Consider the following 14,122-nt stretch of genomic DNA (forward strand, 5'->3'; position numbering starts at 1 on the left):
ACGCAGAGTGTCCCAGCACCCGGCTAGCCACTAGACCCGGGGAAGAGAAGGAGGCGTGAATAAAGCGAGAAGTTAAACTGAACGTGTGACCTGATATCAGCAAAGCCAAACATACTGTGCGCACGCCGCACTAGGTTACCTGGGCAACAGCCAAAACCGAAAGTAAATTCCCGACCGCTGCCCGAGCGGTGAGGGATAGCAGTTGCGGCTCCATCCTCCCACCCTCCCCCGGCACTAGATGTCCCGGCATCCAGCCAGCCACTAGACCCCGGGGGAGAGGAAGCGAAGAACAATAATACACCGTAGCGCAGACAGACTGCGCTCCTACCTGACCGCCGAAGCCGCCGGAAGACACAAAAATCAGCTGAACCAGGAACGATGCCACTGAACATCCCCTTGCCCCTGTGCAGAAGGTAAATATACGCCTCCAGACTCCTCCAATAAATTTGGTTAACCCTATAGGTTAACCATCATATATATATATATATATATATATATATATGCATAATACCTTATCATTGTGATCCCACAATTCCGGTTGAGTCCATACAAAACATTTCTATCAAACTCCGTACTTTTGCAATGTTGATCTGTACTCCTGGCTATTCAACTCATTGGCTAGAAAAACCTGGCCTATGAGAAGATAGCCCCACCTTCTTTGAACTCCGCCACTACTTGTATTGCCCCTTCACTACCAAACTGGTCTATGTGATAACATCAGCTTTGCTCCCCGTACATGCATGCCTGTCAGTCTGTACTGACGCGCATGCAAGGAACGCCGCCCCCTTCAAACAGCACTACGGTATTGTAGCACTCTTCAGTATCAAGGGATACATAGTGATAATGCAACGCAAATGTTTCCTCCCTTATGTAATCATTTTATTACGCGATTATTTGTAAAATAAAAGTGAGAACACGCACTGAATGCACTGTGTGTAATTCCCACCCACTTTCAACCCCATGACGGCTGCTTATCGATCCAGTAACAGCCTCACCTGCGATCCACTATGCCTGCTGCAGCATTAGCGCAGCTTACTCCAAAAACAGGAAATCCTTGAAAATAAAGTTACTCAAATACAACAAATTAACATATTCCTGTAACCTCTGGAACATTTAATCCAATATATTACTATGAGAACATGTATTTGTACACTTAAATGCTTTGTGAATTCCCTAATTGACGTCCCCTTTGCAAAGACACCATGAGGATATTTATTGTTTGCTCTGCCATAACTGTGTATGCACCTGCCAGACGAAGGGTCCATTACAGACCAGAAACGCATTGCGTTTGTGCAAATAAACCCATTTTAGGACAATATTCCTGTGTCCACATCAAGTTACTTAATCAGATCAGCGCCTACAAGCTTGAATTTTGTTTCTCTCTTTGAGCAAGTCCTTTTCCACATCAGTCGTCCCAAGTGTGCTTCCATTTAATATCTAATCCCTGCCCATATTTTTCTTCCCCATGTGCATTACCTCACATTTATCAGTGTTGAACCTCATCTGACAGTTCCTGACCCAAACCTCCAACCTATCCAGATCCATTTGTAACAGTGCACTGTCTACTTTAGTGTTTACCGCTTTACAGAGTTTAGTATCATCTGCAAAGATTGCAACTTTACTATTCAACCCCTCTACAAGGTCATCAATGAATATATTAAGTAGAACAGGACCCAAGACTGAACCCTGTGTTACCCCACTAGTAACAGTCACCCAATCAGAATAAGTACCATAAATAACCACCCCGTTTCCTATCACTGAGCCAGTTACTTACCCACTTGCAAACATTCTCCCCCAGCCCAATCCTTCTCATTTTATGCACCAACCTTTTATGTGGCACCGTATCAAATGCTTTGGAAAAATCCAGATATACGACATCCAGCGATTGCCCCTGGTCCAGTCTGGAGCTCACCTCCTCATAAAAGCTGATCAGGTTAGTTTGACAGGACCGATCCCTCATAAAGCCATGCTGATATGGAGTCATAAATTTATTTTTATCAAGATACTCCTGTGGTGTCCCGGTACCGTATCCTATACGTTACCTGTATAGAGGTCCCCATAGCCAGAGTCCCTAGGATGTTGGGGTCCCTCTTGTCTAGTCTTCCCCTTGTCACCTCTCACTTAGTCGGTAGATATATAGTAATTCTATTTGGTGTTTATATAGCTATAGGTATAGAAACTGTATATATTTGGTTATTTACCTGTACGGAGCGTAGTAGGACCTGCGGGTCACTTGATCAGGTAGAAACTCTATGGTTTTGCTTAAGGACCTTTGGAGGTCCCCGTGACGTGTTCACCCACCATGCCTTGTAACGGTCAGTGACAGCTGACACGTACCAATCCAAAACGGCCCTGCCCATATAAGGTAGCGGCGGCCATTACTAGTCTTCTTTCCTCGTGGGCTGCTGATGAGGACAGATCTGCGCAGCTGTCATTAGCAGTGACCAGGCCGAAGCCTTGCGGCAACGGCCATCTCTCAAAACTGTAAGTTACTTCAATCCCTATTACCTCAGCAAGATCACCGGACCTAAATATTCCCCTAAATCCGGACGGATCTCTGCAAAAATCCTAAATCTAATAACTCTTTGGATAAGTCAATGGTCCTCAGCATCTGTCAATCACTGCTGTGCTATATAGAGACTGTATTACTAAGACTGTTGCTGTTAATTGGTTGTACCGCAAGTACTTCAGTCAAGTTTATGCAAGTTCAAGTTCATCTCCATTGTGGACCTTCATTCATTTAAGCATTCACCTATCGTTCCTGGGAAGGGTGGCGATAGGCCGGAGATTTACCTCAGTGTATTAACCCTCACCCTGGCGTCACGAGTGACAGGGGTTAAATTAACCCCTTATATTCTGAAGTAACACCCCAACTACACTATACCCCCCAAAGGCTACCACAAAGCCTTTTTGGCATCACAAACAGGATTCGGGTGTGTGCCTACTACTGTTGCCACTGGTGAAATTGTACTCACCACCCCCCAAAAATTAACAGACTTTATTCATGTACTGTGATTTATACTCCGGAGTAAGGGGTTGCGCGCACGGTGCTGTGTGGAAAAGTACTGTGCGCATGTAAAGTAAGGGGGAGGCGAAGAGTACAGTGGAGCTACAAGTGGAAAGAGAAAGAGCTGAAGTCAGCGCAGGGCCCTCCGCGGTGCCACGGCGGCCATTTTGTTGGAGTCTAGTGCTGAAGACCAAAAAAGACGCAGCGTGCGACAGCGGGTTGGAAGTTGTAAAGAGCCGGAACAGCTCGGGACTCTGAGACAGCAGATTGCCAAATTGAGGTCCTATATAGAGTCACTTCAGCTGCCGATTAACACAATCATATTTCAACTAAAGTCTATTGAGTTTCAAGTCACCGCTCTCAAGTTTGAAATCTACGTTCTCAAGTTCCAGATTAGAGAGCAACTGCGGATCTCCTCGGGACCTAGGAATCCAAGATTTATTTAAAGGGCCAGCATACCAAATACAAAGATGTCAGAACCTGCAGCGCCACAGCCCCCCCCCCCCCCCTGAGCAACAGGGGGGGTGAGGCTCCAGTGTCCCCAACAATGGGGTCTCCACCCCTAGTCAAAAGGGTGCTGCCACCTTCACCAACACTTTCTACCTCACAAAGACGTGCTCTTCCATTGATTCCAGCAAGACCTTCGTCACAGGCAGAGCAGGAACCAGCAAGTCCACCTCCAGCCTCTCCCTACGTATTAGGAGCCCCTGTTGCTGCACATGTCTTCTTGGGGAATCCTGTGCTTCCCACCTACAATGGTGACCCTTTTAAATTGAGGGACTTTAAAGGGGTACTCCGGTGAACACCTTTTTTCTTTTAAATCAACTGGTGGCAGAAAGTTAAACATATTTGTAAATTACTTCTATTAAAAAATCTTAATCCTTCCTGTACTTATTAGCTGCTGAATACTACAGAGGAAATTCTTTTCTTTTTGGAATGCTCTCTGATAACATCACGAGCACAGTTGTCTCTGCTGACATTATTATAATAATAATAATGCTTTATTTATTGTTGTCCTTAGTGGGATTTGAACCCAAGTCCCCAGCACTGCAAGGCAGCAGTGCTAACCACTGAGCCACCATGCTGTCCTTAGCATACATCTGCTATGCATGGTTTCTAAAATGGACAGATATGTCAGCAGAAAGCACTGTGCTCATGATGTCATCATTGTTCCAAAAAGAAAGGAATTTCCTCTGTAGCATTCAGCAGCTAATAAGTAATGGAAGGATTAAGATTTTTTAATATAAGTAATTTACAAATATGTTTAACTTTCTGCCACCAGTTGATTTAAAAGAAAAAAGGTTTTCACCGGAGTACCCCTTTAAAGAAAAGTTCTACAGCCTCTTTTGATTTTATGCATTACCGCCTCATCAACAGATACAGTTGCTTCTGGGACAGCTCCAGGGACCTGCCTTTTGAGGAACTTCGCACCTAGCCAGCGGCTGACAAAGCCACAGTGGGAAAATTTTTTGAAGGACTTTCTCAGGTGTTTGAACCTCACTCCCCCTCTGAAGTACGCCTCAGAATATATGAACGACGTCAGAAACCGGGTGAGACTCTCATGGCATATGTAGTAGCTTTACAGAGCGCATTAGAGGAGGTGCAGAAGCTAGATGGCATCACGCCCGATCAGGGCAACCGAGTGCTGATGGACCGTTTCATAGAAGGGGCACTGAACAAATGGGACAAAGCCCAACTTAGGATGCTGGCCGTGCAAAATCCCGACATGGCTTTCCTAGCTTTCAAGAGACTAGCGGTTAAAGTGATCGAATCAGGTCCTCAGCAGAGGAGGCAGTGTTCCCGCTACAGAATCTCTGGGGCCCTCGCCCCAGTCACCTGTCCCCTCTCAGCTTTCCCTGCCAACACCTTCTTCTAGCCCTTTGACAGCTGATCTACAAGATATTAAACAGGACATTGAACAGTTAGCCAAGGCCTTTAAAGAAATGACTGTGCAGCCCCATCCTTCTAGAGCTGCAACACCTCCGTCTAAGAAACCTGACCCCCGCCCTGCTGATCCACCTAATATCCCTCCTGTGAGGCCGCCTGGAAGTCAAAGACCTGTCTGTAGTTATTGTAACAAGAATGGACACTGGAAGAGCCAATGCTGGGCTTTAAACGGGCGTCCCCTGGGGTCGAGGACCGCACCCCAGGAATACAGGCCAAAGGTCCAGAACTAACCAGCGACAAGAAAGGACTGTCCATGTATGTTGCTCCTTGTCCTTATGTACAGGTGATAGTCGAAGGTGTCCGGTTACAAGCTTTGATAGATACGGGGTCTCAGGTGTCCACTATTCCGCAGGGGGTTTTCTATAAGTATTGGGGCCCAGAAAGGTTGTGTGAACCTAAAGAAGCTGAGTTTAGAGTCATCGCAGGGAACGGGAAACCAGTACCCGGGCATGGCTACTGGGAGCCCACGCTGAAGGTGGGGGAGCATTTGCTAGAAAGGCAGGGTGTGATTGTCACCAATGTTAGGGATGACGGGGCAGCTGACTTCATCTTGGGAATGAATATCATGAGACACTGTTTTGATGATATTGTTTGTGCACTGCATGCCTCTCTCCCTCATTTGTCACCTCCAGGCCGGCGAGCTGCACAACACCACCTCAAAATCCTCCAAGCAGAACAGAAGTTTGTGAATCATCGGGGAGAAATCTGTCAAGTAAGGATCCAAGATATATGTGCCGTTATGCTACAACCACAGATGGAGACAGTTATTTGGTGCCGTGCCCGACCTGGGGTTAAAAGTCAAGATTATCAAGCACTCTTAGAACCCATCATTCTGGAAGATTGTCCCTTGGTGCGAGCGGCTGGAAGCCTGGTCACAGTGCGTATTGGGAAAGTCCCGGTAAGACTCATTAATCTATCTGAAGTGGCAGTCCGGCTACTCTGTATACTCCTGTGGCTAAAGTGCACCATCTAGACGTCCGAGATGTGGTCTCGAAGTCACAAGTGGCTCAACGAGGACCTGATCAGAACTCGGTGGAACCTTGGTGGGACCAATTAAAGATAGGGGACGAAGATACCCCCAGGGAACAGGTAGAAGGAGTCGTCCAGGTAGCTAAGAAGTATCAAGAAGCTTTTAGCAAGTTCCCCACAGACTTTGGCAGGACCACGATGATCAAACATAGGATTCTCACTGGGGACAGTCCACCCATTAAGGAGAGGCATCGCCCCGTGACTCCCGGAATGTATCAGACCATAAAGAATGTGCTCGTGGAAATGAAAGAGGCTGATGTCATCCAAGAAAGCCAGAGTCCTTGGGCCGCACCATTGGTCCTTGTGAAGAAAAAAGATGGGACTATCCGCTTTTGTGTAGATTACCGGAAATTGAAGGGCATAACCCACAAGGATGCCTATCCTCTCCCTCGTATCGAAGAATCCTTGACTGCACTGGGGTCTGCCGCCTACTTTTCCACTCTGGATTTGACAAATGGTTATTGGCAAGTGCCGATGGCGGAGGAAGACCGAGAGAAGACAGCATTTGTGACCCCTATGGGACTCTTCGAGTTCAAAAGCATGCCCTTTGGACTGTGCAATGCACCGGCCACTTTCCAACGTTTAATGGAGCGGTGTTTAGGACATCTTAACTTCCAGAGTGTTCTGCTGTACCTAGATGACGTCATTGTCTATTCGCGGACATATCAGAAGCATCTGGATCACCTGAAGGAAGTTTTCCAAGTCCTTATCCAACATGGGCTCAAGGTTAAACCCTCCAAGTGCCACTTGCTAAAGCCACCGGTACACTACCTGGGACATATCGTCAGTGCTCAAGGAGTTCAGCCTGATCCGGACAAAGTGAGTGCTGTAAGAGAGTGGCCTACACCCAAGACAGTGTGAGATGTCCGAAGTTTTCTGGGATTTGCTGGTTATTACCAACGTTTCATCCCCCATTTTGCCCAAATTGCTGGGCCCTTAACCGAATTACTGAGAGGGACTGCCCGAGAGAATTATAATGGAAGGCTACCTATACAATGGGCCGAAGAACAAGAAGATGCCTTCCGAGCCCTGAAATACCTCCTTACGGAACCCCCTATTTTGGCGTATCCTGACTACAGCCTGCCGTTCCGTTTATATACAGATGCTAGTTTTGATGGTCTGGGAGCAGTCATATCCCAGGTGCAAGATGGCAAAGAGAGAGTAATTACCTACGCCAGCCGACATCTCCGAGGCACTGAGAAGAATGATGCTAATTACAGCTCCTTCAAACGGGAGCTGGTCTGGGCCATTACTGAGAAGTTTAAGGACTATCTGGCTGCTACCCCCTTCACGGCCTGGCCTGGCTCTGGTCTGGGCCATTACTGAGAAGTTTAAGGACTATCTGGCTGCTACCCCCTTCACGGTCTACACTGATAACAACCCCTTGGCCCATCTGAACACTGCTGAGTTACGGGCTCTTGAACAGCGCTGGGCCTCCCGATTGGCCAACTATGAGTTCAACATCAAGTACCGCAGTGGAAAGACTAACGTTAATGCGGATGTACTTTCTCGCAAGACCCCGGGGGAAGCACCTCCGGCTGAAGTTGTGTGGGAAGATGTGGAGATGCCCACTCGGTTGCACAAAACACAAGGGGACTTCGAATTGAAACGGCTGTGGCGACAAAGGAACCATCTGTTCCTACACAAGGGGTTGGTGTACCGAAATTCCCTGGACCCAGTTTCCGGAGATCAAATACATCAGATTGTGGTCCCCAGGAGAGATGCAGCCATGGCCCTGAATGCCAGTCCGGACATTTCGGGGTCCATAAGACGGAGGCCACCGTCAGAAGACGATTTTACTGGATAGGGATGCGGGGAGACATCAAGGAATGGTGTGCTGAATGCTCCGTGTGCAATGTTATCAAGAACCCCCGAAGGGACACAAGAGCCCCTTTACATCCCATCTGTACAGAGAGGCCAAACCAGATTGTTGCCTTGGATCATGTGAAGTTGGCCCCCACTCGATCTGGCTATTGCCATGCTCTGACTATGGTGGGTCATTACTCCAAGTGGGTGGTCGTGGTCCCTGTCAGGGACCTTACCGCTAAGACAGCTGCTCAGCTCTTTTATCGTCATTGGATCCAGCCTCTGGGGTGTCCCGAATCGGTCCTCACGGATCGGGGAACCGCCTTTGAAGCCCAGCTGTTCCAAGAACTTTGCCAGTTGCATGACTGCAAGAAGCTGAGGATGACGGCTTACCATCCCCAAGGGAATGGGCTTTGCGAGAGGATTAATCAAGTGTTCATTCAAATGCTCAGAGCTGCCTCTGTCTCAAAGCACGAAGAGTGGCCCCGGTTGTTGCCTGAACTCCTGGAAATTTACAACAACACTGTCCACTGTTCTACCGGGTATACGCCCTTTTTCCTGATGATGGGCCAACACGGCCAATTGCCAAAGGATCGGAATTCCGGGCTGCAGGCACCGTTCAACAATTCCCCTCAAGTTTCTCAAGGTTGGGTATCTGAGCACCAACGAAGAATAGAGGAGGCCAAAAACATTGTTGAAAAGAAAATGGGTGAAGTTCATGGGCCCAGCAGAGGGATTATGATTGACATGCTTCGGCTCAACCCTTACAGCTTGGAGATAAGGTCTGGCTCCGAAAGTTCCCTAGGACCCATAAATTGGACTTGTTGTGGGAGACGGAACCCTACACCATTACTGCAGTCCCTTATCCTGAAACGGATGTATATGAAATACAGAAAAAGGGGTTTGAGCCGCAGGTGGTCCACAGAAACAGGATAAAAGTGTGCCTGAAAGAAGACATGCTTGGCCCACCTCCTTCTACTCCACCTACTCCGCCTCCAGCAAGACCAGTGAGAGAATATGTGCCGGGAGAAGTTATTCATCCCACTATGGACGTTCCTTTGTTCCCCTCTCAGCAGCCTACCATGTATTGGGGTATACCGTTTCCAGCTCCACTCAGCCAGCCGTCATTGGTTGCTCCGCCCAGTCAGGTGCCAATAGCTGTTCCACCCAGCCAGTTACCAATAGCTGTTGCTCCCTATCAACCACCAATGGTTGCTACGCCAAGTATCAGTCCTACTCCTGTGGCTGCTTCAAGTTCTGATGGCCCCTCTCCATCTGGCTTCAGAGAAACTCCCAGTCCAACCGAAGATATTGCTTCTGTTTCCAGCCCACCAGCTGGTCCCTCGGGGACTGAAGTTCTTGAAGAATCACCAAGTGAAGAGATCTCTGATGACTCGGAGGTGGTGTTGCGGCGGTCTCAAAGGACTACACAGGGTAAACTACCCGCAAGGTACCAAGATTTACATTCAGTACCTGCACACATAGTACCTTCAATGACTCACTTCAATGTACTACCTATCTCCTTTCAGTACTCTAAACTACTCACTTAAATGACCTCAGTCTTCAGTACATACACAAGCAAAATATATCTCACATTTCAAGAAACACTTAGGAATTGCAGCCTATTGATACCCAATTCCTGCCACTGTTAGGTACACTCATATTTTTTTTTCTCTGTATTACATGTGTGAGATGCTCTACCTGGCCAGTAGGTGCTCTTGTGAGTATAGAATTAAACACGCATTTCTAAGGGTAACCTAGGTAGGTTATTTTGAAGTGCTCTAGGGGTAAGTAGCGTGTAGCCGATAGACCCTAGCAGCCAACCTTACTGTGACCTAGCTTCCGGCTAGCCAGTATAACTTTCGTGTACTAACAGGTAACTTATTGTTGGCAAAAATAAAAATGTGTGAGATAATAAAAATGTCTAGTCAGATTGAAGCTAAATGTATAGAGAGCTGTACTAATGTCTACTTAGCCTCATAAAATGTGTAGAGAGCTAAAATAAAAATGTTTTGGGAGCTAGCAACTAAATGTCAGATAGCTGCCTAATTGTATAGTAAGCTTAGAATGTATAGTATGCTTAATGAAAAATGTTTAAGGAGCTAGAAACTAAAGGTTAGATAGCTTCACCAATGTCTAGATAGCTTTATCCATTGTCTAGATAGCTTTATCCAAATGTCTAGATAGATTCCTACTGTCTAGTCCAGATACTATAATCACCGAGAGAATTCCTCCTGATCGACTAGATTAGGGTACAATATAACCTCTTCAGGACACAGGGCTTATTGATACGCCCTGCATTCCGAGTCCTTAAGGACCGAGGGCGTATCCATACGCCCGTGGGAAATCCGGTCCCCACCGCTAGCTGGTTGGGGACCGGAGCCGGATGCCTGCTGAAATCATTCAGCAGGCACCCTGGCACATCGCCCAGGGGGGTCCTGAGACCCCCCCATGTCGGCGATCGGAGAAAATCGCAATTCAGACATGCGATTTTCTCCAATTCCGGGCTGATCGGGTCTCTGGTGACCCGATCACCCGGAAAATAGGGCTGATCGGAGTTGTCAGCAACAGCCCAGATCAGCCTAAAGGATTGGAGTGAGATCGCAAAGCTGCGATCTCTTCCTATGCCCTGCCATTACTCAGAACGGAGTTCTGACCAATGGCAGCGCAGGATAGGGGGTTGCCATGGCAACCCCCCGTTCTGCCCGCCCCTGGATGTCGAGGGGCTCTGGGAAGAAGATGGAGGCCGTACCTGCAGGAGAAGATGCCTGGGGACCTGGGATCTTCGCTGGAGCCTGCAGGATCCTGATCAGGTAGGGAATCGACAGTGGGGGGGGGGGAATTGAAAGTGAAAGTAAAACGATCTTTACTGTGGCAACCACTAGGGGGGCCAAACTGCAACTCCCAGCATGCCCAGACAGCCAAAGGCTGTCTGGGCATGCTGGGAGTTGTAGTTTTGCAACATCTGGAGGGTCACAGTTTGGAGACCACTGTTACAGTGGTGCCCAAACAGTAGCCCTCCAGATGTTGCCAAACTACAACTCTCAGCATGCCTTGACTGCCCAGGCATGCTGGGAGTTGTAGTTCTGTAACATCTGTCCCTTCAGATTTAGCAATTTTCATGACATTTTTGAAAATTGCTGCTCTACTTTGAAGCCCTCTAATTTTTTCAAAAAGCAAAAATATGTCCATTTTATGATGCCAACATATAGTGGACATATTGTATTTGAGAAGAAAAATAAAATTTATTTGGAATATCCATTTTCCTTACAATTAGAGAGCTTCAAAGTTAGAAAAATGCAAAATTTTAAAAATTTTCATGAAATTTTGGGATTTTTCACCAAAAAAGGATGCAATTAACGCCGAAAATTTACCACCAAAATAAAGAAGAATATGTCACGAAAAAACAATATCAGAATCAGAATATTCCGTAAAAGCGTTTTCGCGTTATTAATTTGTAAAGTGACGGTGGTCATAATTGCGAAAAAGGGCTCAGTCCTTAAGGTGAAAAAGGGCTGCGTCCTTAAGGGGATAAAACATAGCCTTTAATAATAATCGATTAAAACATATATATAAAGAGAACAACGCACATCAGTATAGTGGATAAATGAAAATGTGTGCAGTGGTGTCACAACACTCAAAAAATGTGTCAAAAAAATCTCAAAAAGGTCAAAGGATAAGCCCAGAGGTATACCATCCTGCAATAACTATAAGAGGGATAGCATGTTTATCAGATAGAGGATAGATAGGAGGGGCGTGTAGATGTACAGCTCCACACTCGCACGTCGCCGGGAGTTCAGACCCATAACATTAGCGCTTATCCAGAGGAAGGTGAAATACAGGTGGGGGTTCCCTTTCTCCCTCTCCTTTCAACTAAATGGCCGTCCCTACCTGCTCCGCACTCTGAAAGAAGCGCTTGTGGCCCTGAAAGCCGAAAACATCCAGCCCGTGGATCTGCCGCCGCTCCCACAGAGGGTCCGCCGTCCCACTCGTACCTGGACTCCGGTGACCAGGCCTGCCAAGCCTAAGAAGCACACCTGACCTAGGAACATTTACCTGAGTGACCGGACTGCAATTGCTTGCCCCGTGAGCCTCGTGGTCTGACCCAACTGACAAGGTGCTATTCCTGTATGTTTCCTGTATTCTTTGCCTCACTGTCTGAACTATGCATCTGAACTTTTTTGCCTCGGATGGGACTTGGACCTACGCGCAGATGGCGGTGCATAGTCCGGAATAGTGTGACCTCACCACCCCTACAGGGGACTTGGAAGTGTGATGGGTCCCGGACGGACAGGACCCGTACTTCCCACTTGGACTTGTTTTATTGTTTGTCTGTTTGGTTTGTGTTTTGTTGTCTGTCTTTTTGTTGTTTCCAGGTCTTATCGGAGGGATGCCTGTTTATATGGACATTTACTGACCGTGGTGGGTGATGTTTTGCATTATTGTTCTGTTTATCTATGGGCTCCTGTCCTGACCTCCCCTTGCATAGTGCTGATTGGTCACAATGTGTAGGGTTATATCACATAATGTGAGGGGCTTTAATTCCCCCCACAAACGTAGTAAATCATTTAGAGACTATGCAAAGCTACGCCCTGATATTATATGCCTCCAAGAGTCTCACTTCACCCCTGCCTCCCACCCGAGGTTTTTTCATAGATCGTACAAACGTTACTTCCTGTCCACCTTCCCTTCTAAGAGTAGAGGTGTCATTACTTTTCTTAATGACGCACTGCCGTTCGATGTGAGTACTATAATCACTGATCCTGATAGCCGATATGTGATACTGCAAGGGACGTTGTATGATAAACAGTTATGTGTCGTTAACTCATATGCAACCACTGCTGACCCTATTTATTTTTTTAGTACATTATGTTCGCTGCTCGGTTCCATGAGATACGACTGGCTGATTTGGGCAGGTGATTTTAACTTTGTGTACCACAGTGACTTGGATCGCTCTCATACCGCCCCGCTTCGTAGATCCGGGATCCGGCAGCGACAGGTACAGGGGCTATTTAGTGACACGCACATAGCAGATGTTTGGCGAGAACACAATGGGAGAGCGAGGGGCTATACCTTTTACTCTCAATCCCAGCACACGTATACACGCATTGATTGGATATTGGCTAACACACCACTGCTACCCTCCCTGCTGTATGCGAGACATGTGCCCTGTGCCTGGTCGGACCATGATGTAGTGCTTGCAGTGTTCCATTTAGCTAAGCCTTCCACAGTCCCTTTCCGCTGGAGGCTAAATGAGTCCTTACTTACCATTCCCAGGGTGAGTGCACAGTTAGATACTGAGCTGTCTGATTACTTTCATGTTAACTCGGGGTCAACTGGTGGGCCGTATTGGCTGTGGCTGGCCCATAAGTCCTACATGCGGGGTCGGATTATATCTATAGCCACGGATCTTAAAAAAGACCGCTCAGCGACTAGGGTTGCTTTAGAAGCTAAATTGCTCCGCCTGACCTATGCTCATCAGTTGTCTCCCTCTATGTTTCTGTATGCTGAGATTAGGCACACTAGGGTGCAGCTGGATGCATTGCTCTCTGTTGAAGTGGACAAAGCTATCAGATGGACTCGGTCCACTTATTATAGGTATGCAAATAAACCAGCCCGCCTGTTGGCGTCAATGTTACGTAATACTACCTCCTATAATAGAGTGCATGCGGTGCGACTTCGCCCTGGTGTGACTACCTCTAACCCGGACTTGGTGTACTCTGCTTTCCATTCCTTTTACTCCTCTTTGTATTCTCCCCCACCTGATTCTTCTACCTCTATCCCTTCGGTTTCCTCCTACCTTGCTTCCTTGGCTCTTCCTACCTTGGATTCTGATGCTCTGGAGATTATGAATGGCCCATTTACTGCTGAGGAGGTGGAAGATGCGATTAAACATCTTAAGAATGGCAAGTCACCCGGGCCGGATGGTTTTTCGTCCGCATACTATAAAAAATTTGCTAAACACTTAATCCCCCATCTGGTGGCCTTGTTTAATTCTATGAGAACCCCTGCCCCGCTCCCCAGTGAATTTTTGGATGCCCATATTACGGTGCTACCTAAGCCACATAGAGACCCCCTGCAACCTGCTAATTACCAGCCAATCACCCTTTTAAATATAGATACTAAATTGCTGACGTCCATTTTGGCTGCCCGGCTGAATAGGTTCTTGCCCTCCCTGGTCCTTTCCGACCAGGTGGGTTTTGTCCCGGGGAGGCAGGCTCCAGATAATGTGCGCAAAATTATTAACCTGATCCATTGGTCCACCACTTCTAAGACCCCCATGCTAGCGCTGGCCTTGGATATTGAAAAGGCCTTCGATAGTGTGACATGGCC

General features: G+C 47.3%; 1 protein-coding gene across 1 annotated transcript in view; it reads left to right on the forward strand.

Annotated features, from left to right (window-relative positions):
• The first annotated feature begins 363 nt into the window (after positions 1–363).
• Positions 364–14,122, forward strand: part of MCC (MCC regulator of WNT signaling pathway) — a 418,752-nt gene continuing 404,993 nt past the window's right edge. Inside the window, exon 1 of the mRNA XM_056537453.1 lies at positions 364–413. Within this exon, the coding sequence (XP_056393428.1) occupies positions 379–413 (35 nt within the window). The 5' untranslated portion in view covers positions 364–378. The remainder of the gene's footprint in view (positions 414–14,122) is intronic.

Source organism: Hyla sarda, chromosome 1 (assembly GCF_029499605.1).
Source record: "Hyla sarda isolate aHylSar1 chromosome 1, aHylSar1.hap1, whole genome shotgun sequence".
NCBI classification, from domain to species: domain Eukaryota; kingdom Metazoa; phylum Chordata; class Amphibia; order Anura; family Hylidae; genus Hyla; species Hyla sarda.